Source organism: Setaria italica, chromosome V, assembly GCF_000263155.2.
Source record: "Setaria italica strain Yugu1 chromosome V, Setaria_italica_v2.0, whole genome shotgun sequence".
NCBI classification, from domain to species: Eukaryota; Viridiplantae; Streptophyta; class Magnoliopsida; order Poales; family Poaceae; genus Setaria; species Setaria italica.
In genome coordinates this window covers 20,900,761-20,921,663 of record NC_028454.1, presented here as the reverse complement: position 1 = coordinate 20,921,663, position 20,903 = coordinate 20,900,761, and the positions used below count along the sequence as shown (strand labels likewise).

General features: G+C 46.9%; 2 protein-coding genes across 2 annotated transcripts; one reads left to right on the top strand and one right to left on the bottom strand.

Moving 5' to 3' along the window:
- Positions 1 to 255: 255 nt before the first annotated feature.
- LOC101756367 (heavy metal-associated isoprenylated plant protein 20) lies at positions 256 to 1,178 on the bottom strand. Its single transcript, XM_004968759.3, has 2 exons — positions 968 to 1,178; positions 256 to 848 (listed from the first exon to the last, which is right to left on the bottom strand). The coding sequence occupies exons 1-2, from the start codon at positions 1,052 to 1,054 to the stop codon at positions 480 to 482; spliced, it is 456 nt and encodes a 151-aa protein (XP_004968816.1). The 5' UTR covers positions 1,055 to 1,178; the 3' UTR covers positions 256 to 479.
- A 10,618-nt stretch (positions 1,179 to 11,796) lies between these two features.
- Positions 11,797 to 12,183, top strand: LOC101778689. Its single transcript, XM_004971802.1, has one exon. The coding sequence runs from the start codon at positions 11,797 to 11,799 to the stop codon at positions 12,181 to 12,183; it is 387 nt and encodes a 128-aa protein (XP_004971859.1).
- Positions 12,184 to 20,903: the final 8,720 nt, after the last annotated feature.

Genomic DNA, 20,903 nt, shown 5'->3' with positions numbered 1-20,903 from the left:
TACAAGACTCTTGGACAATTTCAAATTTATGATTAGGGAGTTTGTTAATATCCGAATAATACTGGATGTGGAAGGGATTTTTTCAGAATTTTGTTCAATTTAAATGGCAGTGGCATCCAGGTGGGAGGGGTATCGTCTGCCACTCTACCTGCAGGCTGCAGCTCTCCTTAGCCGCAGATAAACAAATGAGGCCAGTTTGGAACGCATGAACTTCACACCAGAAATAGTGAAATTTCTCGTGTACGTTTCAAAACAGAGCAAAAAAATTAGCCGTCATTCTATTGGCTTTTCTCCTTTTTGAAACAAAGCACATGTGCATAAACATAATACACCTAACATATACAAACTCATTAAAGGCAAATTGGTAGTAGCGTAGATGCTCAAATTCCTTTTTGCACTCTGAACTAGCTAGCATGCATACAAGCGCATACACGGCCATGGCCACTGCCGCCATCACCGGCCAGCGGCTCAGGGGATCATCACATGATGGTGCATGAGTTGACGTTCTCGTCGCTGAACATGGTCATGTACCTGACCTCGGGCGCGCTGGGGTCGGCCATGGCCTGCGGCGCGCTGCGGACGAAGCCGGCAGGGGCCTTCTTGTCGTAGGCGCCGCCGACGTAGGGGTAGGTGGTCATCGTGTAGGGCACGTAGGGCCACATCTCCGCCGCCTTGCCCGTGCTCTTCACCCGCTCCAGCACCTTGGCCGGCTCCACGTACCCCGTCACCGTGCACTTGCTCTGCTTCGGGTTCACCACCACGCGCGTCACGCCCCGCATCGACTTCACAGCGCTCTTCACCCGCCGCTCGCACCCCTCGCAGTCCATCTTCACCTTGATGTTTACCGTCTGCAGACGCGATACCCAGCGGAGTTTTTAACAAACAGCTCATTAATGGGGATCAGGAAACTCAAAAGCTCTGTTACTCTGCAAGATCAGTAAATCGAGAAACACAAATCTTTACTCACCTGCAGCGGGCGCTTCTTCCGGAGCTTGAGGGCCTCCTTCGTCTCCGTGATGCTGCAGAGATCGGAGAAGTGGTCCAGGATGCCCATGGTGATTGTGATATGCCTCACCAAGTGTACGCCGTGGCTATTGAACAAGCAACAAAGCTTCTCGTCGTCGTTTGTGTCGGCCACGGGTGAAATAGAAGCTCAGGATTGAAGCAGAAGGCGAGGGGAGATGGATGGTATATATAGTGCCTGCTGCCTGGCAGAGAAAGGTTTTTGCATAAAGAAGAAGATGCATCTGGCATGCCGGTTGATTTTCCATGGACATGGTCTATTATTACTGGAAAATAATAAAGTTTGTATGGTCAGGATGGGCGCCAGCCTTTTTATTTGTAATCATCTCGTGACGATGCTTCAAGCGTACACTTAAAACTGCTGAGCTTTCGGATTAAATGAGCGAGGTGGACAAAAGACATCCTCCTGCCCGGATGGCCCGCTGCCCTGCTTGATAGGTTGTTTGATTTGATGGCTTCTTTGGTCGGTCCATACGCTGCTTGAATCGTGTGCATAAAGCCATACACACGTTTCTTGATTGGCCTTACGGAAAATGAAGATATTTGTTTGGGTCAACAGTAAATGGACAGGATTGATGCATGATGTAACCTTGTAACGCCAGAAGAGAAATATGTGTTTTTTTTTTCTTTATGCGTGTATATATAGCATCCACCTAAGATGTGAAGCTAGCCAGTATCATTGGATAAAATTGTTCGCAGGAAATTTTCCATATCTGCTTCTAAGTTCTACCATTAGGCCGCCCCGCCGCCCGTGGAACCTCTTATAAGTTAGATGATCACTAATCCTTCTCCCAAAACCCGCCGTCGATCCTTGTTGTGTTCCCGGTCCCATGCAAATCCCACGATTTTTCAGGCGACTGATTTATTAGGTCCTGTTTGGGTACTTTGTGAGATTTTACACCTGTAATTAGTTTTCGGTTGTAATATTCTGTGCACAAGGATTACAACCGGAACTTTTTTGACTCGTAAAGTATCATTTGGGTAAATGTGGTGAGGAGGCACCAGTATTGAACGGCTGCTGCCCAAATTAAGCTCTGGGTCTTTATAAAAAAAAAAATTAAGCTCTGGGTCACAAAAGCTAAAGATGTCGTCCACCTGCGTCAGATGTAATCGCCACCGGAATCGAGCTGCCTGCCACCTGAGATCCAATACAGTCGTTTGTTGAGGCCATGGCGACGCGAATTGAGGCCGATGGCCGAGGCCATGCCGCGCTCAAACATTCTGCAGCTACATCAAAACAATCAGAATCAAAATCAGAGAACTCGCCCAACTGAACTCTCGCTAGATTAGCTCAGCTAGCAACCGAGCAGAGAAATTCTGAATTAAGCAACCTGCAATCCGTTGCATTAGCACTTCCTTCTGTGCGCGATTTGATCCCAATTCTTCCAAGATCTAAAAGCTATCCGGATTTAGATTAGAGCATCAAATTGGACTTGGAATTGAAGAAATTACAGATCCGAGCTCCTAGGAGGCTCATTGTTTGTGATGATTGACGAGTGCTTCAGCGTCCCCGGATGCAATCACTATATGAGCCTGACGCCATTACATGCTCTACGAGACTGCAGGCCTGACGCCCTTGCAATGCAATCACTATATGAGCCCCCGATGTCGCCATGGAAGGCACGGACAAAGGGGATGGCGTAGGGAGAAGCATCGTAGGTGGAGGCGACGACGATAGCGGATCGAGGCTTGGACGGCGATTGCGGCGGCGGCGATTGCGAATTTGGTCGATGGTTCGTCCTCGCCGCCGACGTGAGCTCAGCGGTCTAGCCAATCTCAGGGATGAGGAACAGCCGGACAGGACGAAGCTTGTGATAGTTGTTTTATTTTCCAGGCCTCTCCACTAGGTTATTTTTTTACAACGGTATTGCACCAAAACGATGGTAATTTTAATGTGCTAACCGTGAAAAAAAGTTAGGGGGTGTAATTTACAGGTGTTTTAGCTCTAAAACATGTTATCCAAACAGTCCCTAGCAGGTGTGGAGGAAGAGAAAGAACATATCACTAATTTTTTATCTTGCCGCACACAAGCATATGCGCCTCAGCCTCGCTAGGATCTATAGCTTTGAGACATGTCACGTAAAAGAAAACTATTATTCACACAAGGGATGGAAATGAATATTATTGTTGGTGCAAGAAAAATATTTTTAGAAAATACTTTTTTGTCACAAATGATTTCCCTCTCTATTTTGTACAGCTAATTGTTTAGGGAGGTGGGAGGGGACTCCTAGTTCATACAACAATTGTCAACAGAATGCCACTTTACAAAATATTCATTGGAAATCGTTCTGAACCTAAATCGCTAGAAAGCCCATGTTAGTGATATCGACGTGCTGTGGATGTTCTCGATAACCATATGATATGGAGACTGCAACCATGCGCTGCCCTCTTTCGTCCAAAAAACTAAAGAAAAAATTTCTTTAACAGCCGGGAGGCTCGCGTGTGAATATATGCGTGTGCGTTGCATGGGATTCGAACAAACCCCAAGCCTAGTGCGAGGTTTCCTTACCATCTCATCTACACAGCATAGGTGATAGTGTTAGATATATTTTCCTTTTAAAATAATCTATGGAAGAGCCTTTAGCACCGGGTCATAACACCACTAGGTACTAAAAGTGACATTTTAATATCGGGTTGTGTTATGATCGGTACTAAAAGTTCTTATGGCTTTAGTATGGAGGTACTAAATTTGAACTTAGTATTAATGTTGATATTAATATGGGATCGAAATGTGGTTAATACTAACATGTTGGACGAAAGGTTATTTTCAACGGTGAACACAATTACGCAATGTGTCCCGACTCCTGACTGCGACGTTTTAGCTTTGCAATCAATGGTGATAAAGGAAATACTATACCACTTGGAATTGCTTTTCGCCAGATCTCCTTCTGTGAATCATCCTGAGACGTGTACCTGGCTGCTTATCCTGATTCCAGTCCTAATCCATTTCTGCCTGCAAAGTTAAGTAGCTCTATCATCTATATGTATAAAAAGTTGAGGATATACACATATGTTGGTCTTGTTTGGGACCGCGTACATCAGACGCGCGTCCTTGAATGTCGCGGTGGTCAGAATCCCTCGACACGGTGCGCTTCTCACGTTGGCTAGTTAAAATATATAAGCATGTTGCGAGCGCGGCTGGAAGAAGGGAGCCGGCGTTTCTTGGGTCTGTCAGCATAAAATTGTTCGCGGAAGTTATACAAGATCGAGTAGCATAAATAGATTTAACCAAACTCAATCATCTTTTATGTATGCATAGCACAAATCAACCATTCATGTGCTATGCCGCACGAACCCACCTAGTACCATATATACCATCTCCTTGCACTCATCTCGGAAGTATTTTTGAAGGGATCCTATGCCAGGGATATCCCAGGAAAGGAACGTGCGATCCCTAAAGGATACAAAAGGAGGCCCACGACCCCAACAAAAACACCCTAAAGCGGCCCACGAGACACTACGGCTCATCTCCCAACATCCCTTGGTCGGCTACTAAAGACCGCGACCCGCCATACCGCCCGACTCGACGTGGGAGCCCACATGGAGCTCGAAGCGCCTCACCTACCCCTTGACGAAAGGTGACCGAGTCGTACTCAACGCATTTAATGCGAGACGTGGCTCCCCTAACCGCCCCACGTAGGGACGCGACCTAGCAAGAGGTGCCGACCTTTAACCGGGGGGGTCCAAGGGTGAGGCTGCACCATTCGGACCGCGCTAGGGTGACCTGGGGAAAGCCACGCGGCTCATACGCGCACGCGAGTGAATAGACGTCATCATGACTCACTCCTCCAAAATGGCCCTCTAGGGTTAGGGTAAGGTGGCCACGACAGGCACAGTACGGGCCTGACGCACAGGGTGGGCCTAGGATTGAACCTCACGACATCCAAGAGGCCGTGAGAGCACCGAGTAGGTCAGGGAAAGCTGAGGCAGACGGCACGCTTCGTCCCAACCGCTGACCAGGCTCACCTACTCGTTCCAGGTATGGACGTTAGCAACAGTATTCGTCCAATTCACCACCACGGGGTTGATGGAATGGGACGGAGGCATGCCCTAGCCCAGGCCACACTGTGCGTAAGCACTCCATACTGCACAGAGGCTACCGTACCCATCATACATGACCAGGACCAACCAAGGAGAAGCGGACAAAGGCACCCCATGGGAAGATTTCACACCGCTGGCTTGGGCCATTTTCGTCGACCAACCACGCCTTCCGGCCTCCGAGGTCGGGAGACCCCCTCCTTTCTTCCAAACTGTCACCCGGTCCTTGGCTTGTATAAAGGGAGCAACTTCTCTCTTTCTCTCTCGAATCGACACACACACGCATCGCATGAATGCTTGCATGCAAGCACCTTGTTGTAAGCCCAATGCACTTGATCCAAGGAACACGACTCCTACCAAAACTGGATGTAGGGATCTTCCCGAACCAATATAATTCCTTGTCTCTTGTATGCAAGCCATTGGAAGTGAGGAGAGCGCGGCACACAATCACTAGTCGGCGGTAAGAAACACCGACAGTTGGCGTGCCAGGTAGGGGGAGTCGCACATTCCTCACTAGCTTTTGATGGCTTCCTTCGATGTCAGTTCTGGCGGCGGCGCCATCCTAGGTGACACCATTCACTTCGGGAGCCTTGAGTTTGCCATCGACGCTGGGGGAAAGTTGCAGCCCGTCCCCAGCTTCCTTCCCTCCCAGGCATTTCATTTTGGAAGCCTTGACCTCCTCGAGGAGGGGTTCCCCATCCAGCCTGAGCTGGAGAGGGTGCCGCCCCGAGGCGATCCCGCCGCGTTACCCATCGATGGAGATGCGCTGGCCAATGTCTTCACGCAGCTCTCGGGCCACTTCCCTCGGAGAGAGAGTTCTGGGACCCTACGGTCCAGTTGCCGTATGACCTCTGGAACACCGCCCAACTCTTCCAGCTGGACCTCGAGCACCGGCTCTACCCCGTCCCCCCAAACCCCGCATTCGTGGGAGCGGCAAAGTACGCACCCGTATCCTTCCAAGACCTCATGGAAGTTCACTTCACAAGCAGCTCTTTGTCAGAGGTGGAGCTCATCCACCGTGACAATTTGTGAAGGGAATGCTTCATGGTGGAGCTCGCCGAGCACACCCCTCCAGATAGCTAGCACCCGTAGCAGTACCACCGCACGCCAGAAGAGCGGGAGGTGTACCTTTGTGAGAAGGTGGAGCGCCTTGCCGCGGAGGCGGTGGAGCTGGATAACTAGTGCAGGCGGGCGGGATGGCTCGCAACCGCTCCCGTTGCGTACATGAGCAAATCATGCATGACGAAAATGGTGTCCACCACTTCCCCAGTGCCAGCCAAAACGTGGCTACCGTTGTGATGATCCTGCGCTCGATCCCCAAGCCATAGGACCCCGAGGGCTTGCGCATTCACCGTGAGCTCAAAGGCCTGCTCAAGACCGCGCAGTCCAGCAAGTGGAGTGCTCCCTCTAGCGAAGGCAGGAGGTCAGCAACAGCCACCGCACACGGAGCGCGGGCGTTCCTCAAGCCTCCATGCTCCCACAACATCCATGGCTCCTGCTGGTGGTAGGCAGAGGGCTTGCCAGCCCGCAGAAGGGGTGCTGGCGCCACAAAGAACTGCTGCCTCGGCACACAGTCACCTGGGTGGCACCCACAACACGCGACGCACAATCCAGGTGCGGTGCCGCGAGCGTGCAAAGTTAGACCGAGAGTGTCACCGTGATTGCGACGACCACAACGGCTGTTGTGACCGCTACTACGAGTGCTCACACTCCCTGACCCAGAAGGTCCGAGCCCAAAGGCCTTCAAGAGAAGGATACGCTCTGCACCCTTCGCCGAACAGTTTTGCACCCCGTCCAACATCAGCAAATAAGCTAGGGACACAAACCCCAGTGTCTAGCTGGAGGACTACCGGCACGCCTGAGGGGCCGGAGGCACCTACGATGACGATTTCATCATCCAATACTAAAGTTATTACAATCCTGATAATTATTACAGGTCCCAAAAAGTTATTACAAGCCTAAAGTTCAAAAGCATAGAAGTAGAGTTTTCAGAGCTCAAGTAGCGGAAATAGAACGATAGTTTAACGTCGATACAAGATACCATGGTGAAGCTTGCCATGATATCAATCACCACGTTCCTCACCGACCGAGGACGGGTTCCACTCAACCATCCAACCTAGAGGGAGTTGGGTCGGCCAAGTCAAAGTAGCAACCATTTCCTCAAAATCAACATTTCCTGAAAACATAGCCACAAGCAATGCTGAGTAAACTAATACTCAACAAGACTTACTTGTCAGGTGGTATCTACTCCACCGACTTCTAGACATGCAAGGTTTTTTGGCTGAGGGGTTTGTTTTTCCAAAAGCATGTTGAGTAAGTCATTTCTTTCAAGTTTTAGCATCAGATTCTAGTTGATTATCCATTCTCGGTAAGCACTTATTCTAAGAAAACATGGTGAAACAAGAAAAATTAATCAAGCATTAGTATTAATCATCATCCTTTGTTCCACTTCTTACTCAGTGCAGAAATGCAGTCAAGCAGTCTCAAACTGTGAGAGGCAAACGATTCGAATCGAGTTCCTTAACCTTGCAAGGTGAACCTATCAATCCCTAGGCACATGGACAGGGCCCACTTCCCTTGGATACACGGCCCCACGGTCCCGGAATGTTGTCGTACCGTGACTGCACTTGTACTGACATGATGCATCAGGGGAACTCCATTCTAGAGAGAGCGGGGATAAAGCCATGCCCCGGTTCAATCAGGTACTAGGCTTACGTATCCCATACTAGGTTTGAGTTTAGTACTTTCAAACACTTGACCATAACTCTAAACACATTTCAACCTTAGCAGCTTTCTTTTCGACAGATGGGGCAATTCCACCAATTCAGAACCAATTGTCCCACCCCACCCGTCATCCTTATGATTGTAACATAAGTAAACATGCAACTCCTATGGCTCGCGAGTGAAAGGAAATCACTTGACTTTTACCGAGTCCCTATTTAGCATTGCATCTACTCAACCTATCATACTAGTGTTCACACATAGCTACTTAAGTTCATGCAGCTAAGGTTTCAATCAACTCCTATGAACTTAGATGCACAAATATAAGTATCACAAGTATTGCATAAATTTTAAATTCAGGGTCATGCTCCGGGGCTTGCCTTCCTGTACTTCGTTAGTCTGAAGGTCGTTTGAAGCTTGACTGAGATCCTGCGTAATCTTGATCTGGTTCACTTCTACAAGTGGCTCCTCCTCAGCTGCATAGGTTCTGTCGGCAAGATTTGCTTCTACACGAGATGCATCTGGAACAGTTCAAGTTTTCATGCTTTTCACATGCAGGATGCATTTTATGTATTATTATAGAAGTGTAAATTCCATTTCGACCACATTCACCTAGATAAGAACTAAACCTTGATTTGTCGCAAAATAACGCGCGTTGTGATTTAAAACGTGAGCTTGATTTGATGGTGATTGTGTACATATAAAAAGTTCTAACTGCTTAAACTTCACAAAAAATGGTGGGGTCATTTTAGGGTTGCTCAACATGCATCTGGAAAGTTATCCTGTTTTTTAATTTTTCAAAAACTTAAACTAGCATTTACCATTCTACCCTTCCTATTTAACATTTGTTTTTAACCAATTATCTAGTTATTAAACTTCAATAACTGTTTCTGGAAGAACTTGATAGAATATGGTTCCGAACTTTTTATAGAAGCTTCATTATTTTCTCAAGTGATCTACTATAAAAATTTGATATGCATTTGACTTTTACAAAATTTACTAAAAACCAAACAACATTAAATTGCAAAACATGAAGAAAGATTTATAACTAGACCTTCATCATTAGTCTGGTTCCACAAATGTTATAGAAGAATTATCAACACTAACAGAGGCTACTATAAATTTTCCAGGATTTAAAGAGCATGGAAACTAAAGAGCATGAAACTATTAGTACATAAACAACATGCATTTATTTTAAGCAAGGTAAAATATGTATATTACAGAAGAAAAGTATTTTTCCTAGTTATTACTAAGCATGAGGAGTTTAACAAAATTAATTTCACATTTTTACCCTTTTTCTACAAATTCCTACACATTTTCAAATTTTCAGCCTTTTTAATCTATTTTAAAACAGAAAAGGGAAAAGTGTTTCGCGAAGGGGCCCCTGGATCTTTTGAATCCTCACAACGAGATCCCTATGCTTTGCATCTAAGACCCTGGAAAGAGTTGGGACCAAGCAATTGGGTCCTTGGTTCGACCGGCGGCTTGTCGGCGTGATTCCGGCGAGCAGCGATGGCAATAGGGCGGGGAAAGGGCTCGAGCGTGGGCAGGAGCTTACTGCGAGTCGATGCGCTAAGGAGCTTGTGGGCTGAGGAGGCTTGGTGGTGGCGGTCCACGGTGAGGCTTTGGGCGTGGTGGAGGGAGTTCTTCTTGGGCACCGGTGGGGGCTATGGGGGTCGAGGGGTGGCTTGGGAGGCTAGAGGGGCTTAGGAGGTGGCGAGGCTAGCCAGAGGGGAGGGCTCCATAGTAGCGCTACTGGCGGTGCAGCAGAGCTTCTAGCAGAGTGGGAAAACGGTAGGGGAAGCGCCGGTGAGGGGCAAGGGTGCCTTTTATAGGCGCTGGAGGGTGCGAGGAGGGGCTAAGGGGCGTCAACGCAGCTGGGGTCCACCAGGGGCGCACGGAGGTGGCCGATGACTGGCGGAGGAAAGCAGGGTTCACGGGGATTGGTCACGGTGGTGCGCGCATGTGGGTGAGCAGTGATGAGTGGCCGGCTGGGATTTTGGCGTGCAAAATCCATCTTGCCATGTGCGAGGAGTGGTTGGGAGGCGCGCCTGTGTTGTTGCTTCACCGGTGATGAGTGGCTGGGCGGTGGAGCCAAAGGCGGGCGGCGATGTGGTAGCGACAGTCTGTAGGGGGATGTGGTGCACGCGAAGGCCACTAGCCGGCGAAGATGCACCGTCGGGAGGTTGGGATTGCGCGGGCGCGGGTTAGGTGAGACCTTGGGGACATCCCGTCCCATAGTTGGCGGTGATAGGCTGGCAGAGCTGCACGAACGGGGCGGCGCGATGTGGCGCGCCGGAACGCGCCGTGCATGATCACCCGGATTGCGACGCACATGGGTGCCTGCGTGGCGTGCAAGGGTAGTGACTTGGAGGCTGAAAAACTCCAAATGTTGAATTGAAACATCAAAATCTCCAAATGTAAAAGTTGCTATCCAAACTATACTCTACAACTTTTTCAAAAGCCTATGGTGCAAAATCTAGCTAGTTTTTGAGATAAATCTGGGCAAACTTTGGTAGAATGCCGAACCTGGCTTAGTTTGAAATTTCCCCCAATTTGTCTATTTTGGATTTAAAATTTGAAAGCCTTCCACTAAAAATCAGATGATGTGCAAATAACAAAAATTGTTTGTTTTTAAGTGTTCTACAACTTTTATATTGGCCAAAAGTTGAGTTGTTATGTGAATCTGATTTTCCACTTCTACCTCTTTTTAGTACCTTTTGAGGCATCTTTTCAACACTTGATGAATTTCAAAAAGCTTTCAAAGGTTGGAATTTGAATTTTGGGGTGTTTCTCTACCTTTCCAACCTAAATTTGCTTGTTTTCATATTGGTTTCTTGTTTGGCCCATTTTGACTTCAATTTGCCCTTTTATGGTGCTTTTCAAAGTTTAATTGAAATTTGAAATTTACAAGTGGCAAATTGAGGTTTAGTGGTGATTTGAGTGCTTATACACTTTAATTAACCTTTAAATTGTTTAACTTAAACTAGGGATGTTACAGATACACCCGACCCATCAGCTCTTGGGACCTCAAGAGCTGCAAGTAGAAGTCGAGGGAGATGCTCCGGGAGTACATCCGCCGTTTCTCCCGACAGCGCAACGAGCTACCCGACGTAGTCGACCCTGACATGATCTAGGCATTCATCTTAGGGACCACCTGCAAGATATTCATCCACAAGCTTGGGTGTGCCAAGCCCCGCTCCACCAAGGAGCTACTCGACATCACCACCAACCATGCCTCAGGGGAGGAAGCGGTGGTCGCGATCTTCAATGGAGGGGAAGGCACCACCAGCACAGAGGCGGAGAAGAGGGCAACCCCTTCCGCCATGACAACAACAAGAAGAAGAACAAGAAGCGCCACGATGGCGACCTTGTGGTGGCTGCCGACCGTCCAGCAGCAGAAGGGAGACAAGCCCACCCCGACCACTTTGAGAAGATGCTCGAGGGACTGTGCCCAAACCACAGCTACCCCACGAAGAACCTCTATAACGATTGCGACCTCATGAAGTGCTACCTGAGGAGTGACCTCAAGGTCGGTGCCAAGGAGAGCTAGCCACCGTACACCAACATCAACGCTGGGGAGAAGGATGCCTTTCCCGAGCCCTAGGACTGAATCATGATTTTTGGCGGCTCCAACTTTTATGGGGGTCATAAGAGAAAAATCTCGACTAGGTAGGTATTAAGCGCTGACCCTGTCATTCCGACCTACCTAAAGTGGTCGGACATGGCTATCATCTTTGATAGGATGGACTACCCCAACCACATCGGGGCACCAGGGAGGCTCCCCCTCACGGTGGCCCCGATCATCACCAATTCCCACTTGTCCTGGTCCTTATGGACTGGGGCTCCAACCTCAACATCATGTACATTGCCACCTTGGATGATATGAAGATCCTGAGGTTGGAGCTCTGAATGAATGGGGTGCCCTTCCCTAGGGTTATCCTAGGGAAACAGGCAATCCCACTAGGGCAGATTGACATGCCCATCATGTTCAAGACATAGGCCAAATTCCACATGGAGATCCTCACCTTCGAGGTAGTGGATTTCGTGGGATCCTACCATGCAATCTTCGAGAGGTCATGCTACGCAAAGTTCATGGCAATCCCGAACTATACCTACCTCAAGCTCGAGGTCCTCGGGCCCCATGGCATGATCACAGTCAGCACAAACCATGAGTTCGCACTTCTCTGCGATGTGGAGAACTGTGAGCTGGCGACACAGACCATCCACTATCTCCAGTTCTTTGAGATCCAGCAGATCATGCAGGAGATGGCCCTAGACTCCAACAAGGCCTCGACCTCAAGGGCCTTCAAGCCCATGGAGGACACCAAGGCTGTCCAGATCAAACCCGAGGACTCCAACAAGGTGGCGCGGATCAGCACCGTGCTGTCCCCCAAATAGGAAGATGACCTTGTCAACTTCCTACGTGAAAATTGGGACATGTTTGCATGGAAGCCCTCTAACATGTTGGGGATCCTGAGGGAGGTCACCGAGCACGCCCTTGATATCAGGCTGGATGCCCAACCTATCAAACAACGTCTAAGCCGCTTTGAAAACGAGAAGCGAAGGGCCATTGGCAAAGATATTGCTAGGATCCTAGTAGTCGGGTTCGTCAAGGAGGTCTTCCACCACAAATGGCTGGCCAACCCTATGCTGGTGAAGAAGAAGAACGGCTCTTGACACATATGTGTGGATTACATGAGCCTGACCAAAGGCATGCCCCAAGGTGCTATATCCCTTGCCCAACATTAATCAGGTGGTCGACTCAACCACACGATGTGAAGTCCTGTGCTTCCTTGACGCCTACTTCGACTACCACCAGATCGCGATGAAGGAGTCTGACCAGCTCACGACCTCTTTCATCACCCCGTTTGGCACATACTGCTATGTCATGATGACGTTCGGACTCAAGAACGTGGGCTCCACATAATAAAGGTGCATGCACTGCTGCTTTGAACACCTGGTCGAGAGCACCATAGAGGTATACATCAATGACATCATCGTTATGTCCCTCAAGATGAAGCTGCTCATCCCCAACTTGAGGGACACATTTGAGTGCCTTCTTTGCTACAACATGAAGCTCAACCTGGAGAAGTGTGTCTTTGGGGTCCCCAAGGGCAAGCTCCTAGGATTCATCATCTCCGAGCATGGCATCGAAGCCAACCTGGAGAAGATCGCGACAATCAAGAACTTGGGGCCAATCACTAATCTCAAGGGTGCCTAGAAGCTGACGTGGTGCTTGGCCTCCCTAAGCCGCTTCATCTCGTGGCTCAGGGAGCATGGCACGCCCCTGTACAAGCTACTGAAGAAATCCGACCAGTTCTATTGTAATGAGGAGGTGCAGGAGGCCTTTGACAAACTCAAAAGCCTTCCTAGCCTTGCTCCCGACCTTGGCCTGACCGACCTTGAGTGAGCATCTGCTGCTATACATTGCCGAGACCACCCAGTGGTTAGCGCGGCCCTCATCGTGGAGCGGGAAGAGCTCGGCCACGTCCCCAAGGTGCAGAGGCCGGTATACTTCATCAACCAATTGCAAGCTCCTTCACTACTTTGAGAGCCACCTGATCATGGTGGTAACATCGATGCCGCTCAAGGAGATCATCCAGAATCGTGATGCCTCGGGTGGTGTGGCCAAGTGGGCAATAGAGCTCGTGGGCTACCACATTGACTACATCCCGAGGACCATGATTAAGTTGCAGATCCTAGCTGATTTCATCATAGAGTGGACCAAAACCCAGACACCGCCCCTCCCGACCAGTCACGAGTACTAGATGATATACTTTGATGGGTCATTCATGGTAGTAGGTGTAGATGCTAGAGTGGTGTTTACCTCAACAAAGGAGGACTGTCTCGAGTACACGATCCGCCTCCACTTTCTCGCCACCAACAACGTGCCAGAGTACGAGGTCCTCATCCATGGCCTCAAGATCGCCTCCGAGTTGGGCGCCCGTTGCCTCTACATCAGGGGAAACTTGGAGCTAGTCATCGATCAGGTTATGAAGGAGGACTCCTGCCGCGAAGAGGAGATGATTTTCTATAGCAAAGAGGTGTGGAAGCTTCAAGAAAAGTTCGATGGCCTTGAGCTCCACCACATCCTTAGGCACGACAACCTCATCGTTGACTTCCTAGCAAAGCTCACCTCGAGCCTGGAGCACGCCCCACCGGAGGTCTTCGTCAACGATGCCTACGAGCCATTAATCAAGCTCGCCAAGACACCTGACCTCCCACTGGGCTCAGGCAGCCTAGTTCCGACCTTGGAGCCGACTCCGGGGAATAGGCAAGCCCCTACTGACCATAAGGTTCTGATGCTTGAGCCAAACTGGACCACACCATACTTCAACTACCTTTTGTGGGGCACCCTCCCCAATGAGGTCACCGAGGCACGCCACCTCGCCAGACACGCGAAGGCCTTCGTGGTCATCGGGGAGGAGCTCTACAAGCGCAGTCCATCAGGCATCCTCTTGTTGGGATACAAGGTAGGCTACGCTAGCGCAAAATAAAAATTTTCTACCGTGTAAATCAAGAAAACTGCCGTATATGGATCACGAGATTACCACTCGACAAACTAGTGTGGAAGATGTAGAATCGCGTCGCGGCAGCGAAGTCGATCATGTCGACATTGAGAAGCTCCTCAGTAGCTCGTCGACGTGCAGCAAGGTCGTCCTCGTGCTGCGGCTCGTCATTGGCTCGTCGTGGCTCGTCGGCAGCTCGTCGTGGCTCGTCGGCAGCTCGTCCAAGTGCTGCAGGTGCAACACCTCCAAGGTATCCATACGTGCAGGGAGGAAGCATCGCAAGCTGGACTGCTAGGTCCGTGAGTTGCAACAGGATGATGGCGTGGGAGACGCGGCGGCTATGCTTCAACCAAAAAGGTGTAAAACCCTAGGGCGCCCCACCCCTCTATTTATAGAGGTTTCTGACGGGCCTCTGGGTCCTAAGCCCATTAGTACTTCTAAACCTTGTCCAACTTGGATCATATCCGAATTAGGCTTCTAGCCCCTTAGGTGTGTGACCTTATGGGTTCGGATACGTATAGACATGGCCCAAGTACTCCTACTCGGCCCAATAGTCGGTAGCGGCCTCTAGCAAGACGTGCCAACTCCTATACGCACATGAAGATCATATCAGACGAACCGTCACAACATCACGTACATGCTATTCCCTTTGCCTCACGATATTTGGTCGAGCTTCAAGCCAACCGCTCTTTCTTGATCCTGTGATTCGGAATCCCTTTGAGGTTAACTTAACCGTACGTAGCATGGCCATACATTTCTGGATCCGATCACTCGAGGGGCTCAGAGATATCACTCTCAATCAGAGAGGGGCAAATCCCATCTCGATTGACCATGCCTCACAGCATGCTTCCTGACAAACCCGAAAGCTACCTTTTAACTACCCTGTTACGGTGTAGCGTTTGATGGCCCCTAAGTAAGTCCATCCACATCTTGAGTACATGAGACAATGTCAGGTCTAAGGACAAAGCGTACATGTTGTGTAAAGAAAGAACTACTTCTCGTGTTGGGTCAGTTCTAGCACATGTCTCTACATATGCCTACATTATCAGTTTGACATCTCCATGTCCATGACTTGTGAAACATAGTCATCAACTAATACATGTACTAGTCTAATATTCATGTGTGTCCTCACATGAACTCCGACTAGGGATAACTTTAGAATAACCATACAAGTAAAGAGTTTCACATACAATTCATATAATTGCAAATCAATTCAAGTAGCCTTTAATGGATATTCAAGAAACACAATATAAATCATGGATACAAATGGAATATCATCATCTCTATGATTGCCTCTAGGGCATACCTCCAACAATCTCCCACTTGTACTAGAGTCAATCTAGAAGGTATCGAATACCCATAGCTCTTACATGCGCATCATACACCGCCGCCGCCACGCTATCCGATCCTCTCTCCGCCAGCCGTGTCCTCCTCGACGGCCGCAACAACACCGTCCCTTCGCGCGCCAGCCCTCCTTCCCGCGATGTCGTCGGGCCTCGCCCCCACTCCATCGGTGCTCCTCTCTCCCCAGCGGCCACAACGCCGCCACCCCTCCGCCTGCCCTCCTCCTCCCTGACGCCAACGCCCCTCCGCCGGCCTCCTCCCCACAATGCCGACGCGCCCTGACGCGCTCCTTCTCCCCAAACCCGACGCAGTCCATGCCTCGAGCACCGCAGTCTCTACCGTGCCGCCCCGTCCCGCCCCGGCGCCATCTTTGTTGCGCCACCGCCGGCCTCGGCAGCCACAACCCATCGGCGAACGTACCGTACCCTACCGGCACTCCTCCCCATCGGCCACCCGAGATAGCACGCGCGGCTGTGTGCTCGTCATCTTGTCTGATGATGTAAGCCTGTGGCCGTGCTGACGTCATTTGTTTTCTTTCTATTTCTTTTTAATTCTACTTATTTACGAATAATTTAAAATAGCTAGAAATTATAGAAAAATTGTTCAAATAGCTAGAATTTATACAAAAATGTTAAAATTATTAGTATGGAAATGGTGAATATAGAAATTGTGTTATGAAAATTAAAAAATTATAAATAGTGCTAGGAAATTAATGTACATTATTGCCATGCATTGTTTTATTAGTGGAAGTAGAAAATATATAAATAGTGCTATATATTGTAAACTACCTACTACTTAGAATAATTCTTTTATTATGCCACAAATTGAGCTATAGTTCAAGAAATTATAGAAATGTGCATCAAATTATTGAATTAGCTAGAAATTATAGAAATATTGTTGGAAAAGCCTATTAATTGTAATTTGATCTATGTACAACATTGATTCGCAATAAATTATAACATATTCTATAAGTATTAGTCATTCTTTTTTATTATCATTTATTTTAACAAATTGTATAAGTATTAGTCATTTTTTTTACTAAATGTATAAGTTTTAGCCGTTCTTCTTTGTAGTCAATTATTGTTACAAAATGTATAAATATTAGTCATTAACTCCGTAGTAAATTATTGTTACGAAATGTATAAGTTTTATTTAGTCATTCTTTTTTGTTTTCATTTACTAGTAATTCATAGTAAATATTGTTATATTCATTTATTGTAACAAATTGTATAAGTGTTTCATTCCTTTTTTCAGTTATTTATTGTTTGAAAATTGTATGAGTTATACTCATTTTAGAATAATTTTTTTACATTATATTAGTTACAATGGCACGATCATAGTATGAGCAGGCCCAATTGGACGAGGAATACCTAATGGACTTGATTGCTCATGGTCACACGAATGATCAGCCGAACGAAGAGGTCGATTACAGCCAGACTGTCATTTACGTCAACATGTTTGGTGATGGTAACCAATTGCCGAGTGAGGCAATGATGGGAAACAAGGTGAGGTATAACAAGTATTATACGCTTATCAAGATTATTAGGAATTAATAGTTCTTTAGTTTTTCAGCCATCTGGATCAAGTAGGCCTAAATGGAAACGAGGCTCGAAGAAGAAGTTAGAGGGCCATATCATTATCACGGAACTTAACAAAAAAAAGGGTGAACCAACTGCTCCAGATAATGCTAAGACTAAATTGGTGGATCAAATTGGGTTTCTTGTTAGGGTTAACATCCCAATAAGCTTTTAGAATTGGAAAAGCTCTGAAATCGATGAGAGCGTGGTCCCCACAAGCACAATCCCCATAAGCACGGTCCCCAGGTGAGAGAAGGAAATGATATGGGAGCAGATAAAAGAAAACTTTATGTTCGAAGGTGTAGATGGAAAAAAAGTGAAAGATTGGAGCATTATGAAGGGTGCAATTGCTTTTCAGACGTACAATAAGAACCTGAACAAAGACTACATAAAGAAGGGCCTTACACCAGATTTCACGAAGCACCCGAAGTTAAGAGATCACTAGGATTCATTTGTGTAGTTCAAGAAATTGCAAAAGAGCTCTAAGGCAACTAAAACCAACACCGACAATGCTTGTCAAAAGAAATACTTTCATAATCTTGGGCCAGGAAGTTACAAGACGGGGATGATCAAATGGTAGTGGATGGAAGATGACATAATTGCTAAGGGAATATTACTGGCGACTCTCAAATGGTTGGAGCAAGCAAAGCATTGGTATTATGCTCATGGAGGCATGCTCAATCTCGAAGATGGATCATTTGTGTTCAGCCAAGAATTAAGAGAAGCGGCTACGAGGATTGTTGAGTTAATAAAGGCAACGACTGAAGGATCTTTCGTGCCTAACTGAGAGAAGGACGAGCTGACTATGGCACTAGGTAATCCAGAACACCCTGGACGTTGCCAAGGCAAAGGAGTAATTCCATAGAAGTTTGCCTTTCATGAGCACATTGATCCCTACAGAAGTCGCCAAAGAAGTAAGGCTTTACATGCATGACAGCTGCGAGAGTTACAAGAACATGTAGTTTTGACAGAGGCAAGAATGGAGGAAGCAATCCACCGGCGTGTAGCTCTAGCTCTTAGAAAACAAGCCAGTGAACAAGCAGCTGCATCATCAGGGGCTAATGTTGACGTAAGCCCCCCTCAGCGTCGAAGCAGCATCGCTTCCATGGAAGCCCCAACTGGAGGATCTTCTGACATGGTTGAGGACAACCAACACCACCCCATGGATGACATCACTGGGAAGATCCCTTGTGAGCTTCTTACTCCTGTGAAAAACAAGCTCATCATGGCGGCTTATGGTGTGGCTGAACAACCGACACAAGGCTAAACAATTCATGGTGTGGAGATTCCAGCTCGAGGTTATGCTAAAGTTTGGGTGGACCAAGTCGTCGATGGTTGGGATGACCTCGAACTGGAGGTACCTGGAGGTGACGGAGAAAGAATCTAGGAGAAACCATCCACGGTTGGATTCTATGGCCCAAGCACTACATAAGGATTCCGCAACTGAATCCCCCGACCTTGGGATCATCTCCTCGGGGCTCAAGGGCAAGATCACCTATGCCATCTGCCAGGGCACCCTCTCCACTTGCTGACAGGGATCCTAGCATGAGTCCACGGTCTACACTAGCTGACAAGGATCCTAGCATGAGTCCACCTTCCCCTGTTATGAGCAAGGCCACATGGCGAAAAACGCCTTTAGTTTCACCTACTGTGCCTACAAAGAAGAAGCAGAAGAAGCCAAAGGAGAAGTAACCAAAGTCCAAGAAACCTTATAATATGACTGATGCGAAACTCAACGTAGTAGTAGATGCTTAGGTTAAAGTTCACTTTGCACCAAAGCCTCCCGTGGAGAAAGATCCACCACTTGATAAGGTCAAATTTCAAACTTTCATTAGAGGCATGGCATTGGAGAAAAATTAAAAGACAAAGAAACCGCCACTATCTGACTACGACCGCACAATAACAAAGGTTTTTTAGAAGAAGAAGAAAAGTGGGTCAAGTATTCCACAGCTCGGAACCCAATCCAACCAATTGATTGCCCCGCTCCAGGTGCTTCGAAGTTTGATAACAACCTGCTTCTATTTGCCAAAGATACAAATCTCAACGCAGCTCAACTTCGAGAGGAAGATCACATGCCAAAGCAACCAAGGGCTGGAAAATGGAAATTTGATTTAGTGAAAGACCTTGTGTGGCCGTAGTTAGTGGACCGTCTTCCAACAAAGATGTACAATTTGCACCAACGAGTACATGGAGGCTTCAGCCACCGGTTTACTCATGCTAGAAGTTCGGATTGGAGATTAGCAATAGTCCGTGGTAATACCATTATAAATGTGTCGTTTGAGTAACTTTATTTCCTTTACAATCAAGATGCACTTGATAAATCACTCATCAGTTCCTGGGTTCTGTAAGTGTTTAATTTGTTCTAACTTCAAATTTCCCAGTCTAGTCATTGTGCGATGTCTGATCCTCTATTCTATTTTATATCATGCAGGATGGAGATTCAAGCTTGCCAGAGGATTGGATTGTATGATGTCGGCTTCATGAACACGGATGTTATAAACGAGGCAAATGTAAGAGATAAATCAAATTGGACCTTGAAAAATATATATAATTTCTTGGACAAGCAACATTACAAGAAGTACATACTTCTGCCATACAACTTCAAGTGAGTGTGTTTCCCATCTTTTTTTATTTTTTGAACTAGCAGTTAAAAATAAGACTAAATACCTTTTCACTATGCATATATGTACAACTTCCATTGGATAGTCCTTGTTATCGTGGTTGATCGAAGCATGGTCTATATTCTGGACTCTCTAAGGAGGTCAAGAAATCAATCCACCGACCTCATAGACATCCTTAACAGAGCACGGACTCGCTTCCATCATCATCAACACTTAGGTGAATTCAAGGTACAACTTCATATCCAATCTAAATTCCCAGTATGTATTGAATTTACACATCTCGTATCACTTACTTGAACACAACAAATATTTTATAACTTCTTTTGCCATATATAGTGTTTGAGATAGAATGCGGAGAATAATTTATGCGGCTACTACGTATGTGAGTTCATCCATAGCTTTGTACATCCCAAGCATATATCTGACCACGAATTAAGAGTATGTATACAAATTTCTTAACAATAAATTAGTTCTAATTGTGCAGATCCATTGATCTGATATAATAGCCTTTGCTAACGATATAGATTATGCACATGAAGGAAGAACTTCTCAAGATGGAAAAAATTAGGGCAATTCAAGAACAACTCAATGGATTTCTTCTATACGAGGTAGTAAATCCAACAGGAGAGTTCCATAATGATAGATCAAATCTGCATAACCGTTAGGACTCGTGTTCAGAATAGTTGATCCAAAATGTTGAACTTGGTGAGTTGATGCAATATAATATTATTCATATATGTGTATGCACAAAATGTCTTTGTATAATATTATCTCAAATGTAATATAATAGATCAAATACAACTTTATATATATTGCGTATTAGAACTAGTATACGCAAAGAAAACAAATACGAAATACTAATATAGAATAAATAAATAGAAAAGAAAAAAGAATTTAGTATCGGTCGGGGAGACCAACCGGTCCTCTCTTTTCTGAGGCTGATTCAGCAAATTGACCTAGGACTCCGGCGTCTGCGAAAAGCTTTGTCCTGTTGTGGTTTCTAATGAGCCAATATCTTGGGTAGTTGTAAATTGAATATACCGCAACATGTAGCCGTAATGAGCTAC

Excerpts from the sequence above, each read along its gene's own strand:
- LOC101756367 (XM_004968759.3), bottom strand. The coding sequence starts at position 1,054 with ATGGGCATCCTGGACCACTTCTCCGATCTCTGCAGCATCACGGAGACG. Across the intron at positions 849-967 it reads GGAAGAAGCGCCCGCTGCAG|ACGGTAAACATCAAGGTGAA; the intron begins GTGAGTAAAGAT and ends TCGCGTCTGCAG.
- LOC101778689 (XM_004971802.1), top strand. The coding sequence starts at position 11,797 with ATGGAGATCCTCACCTTCGAGGTAGTGGATTTCGTGGGATCCTACCAT.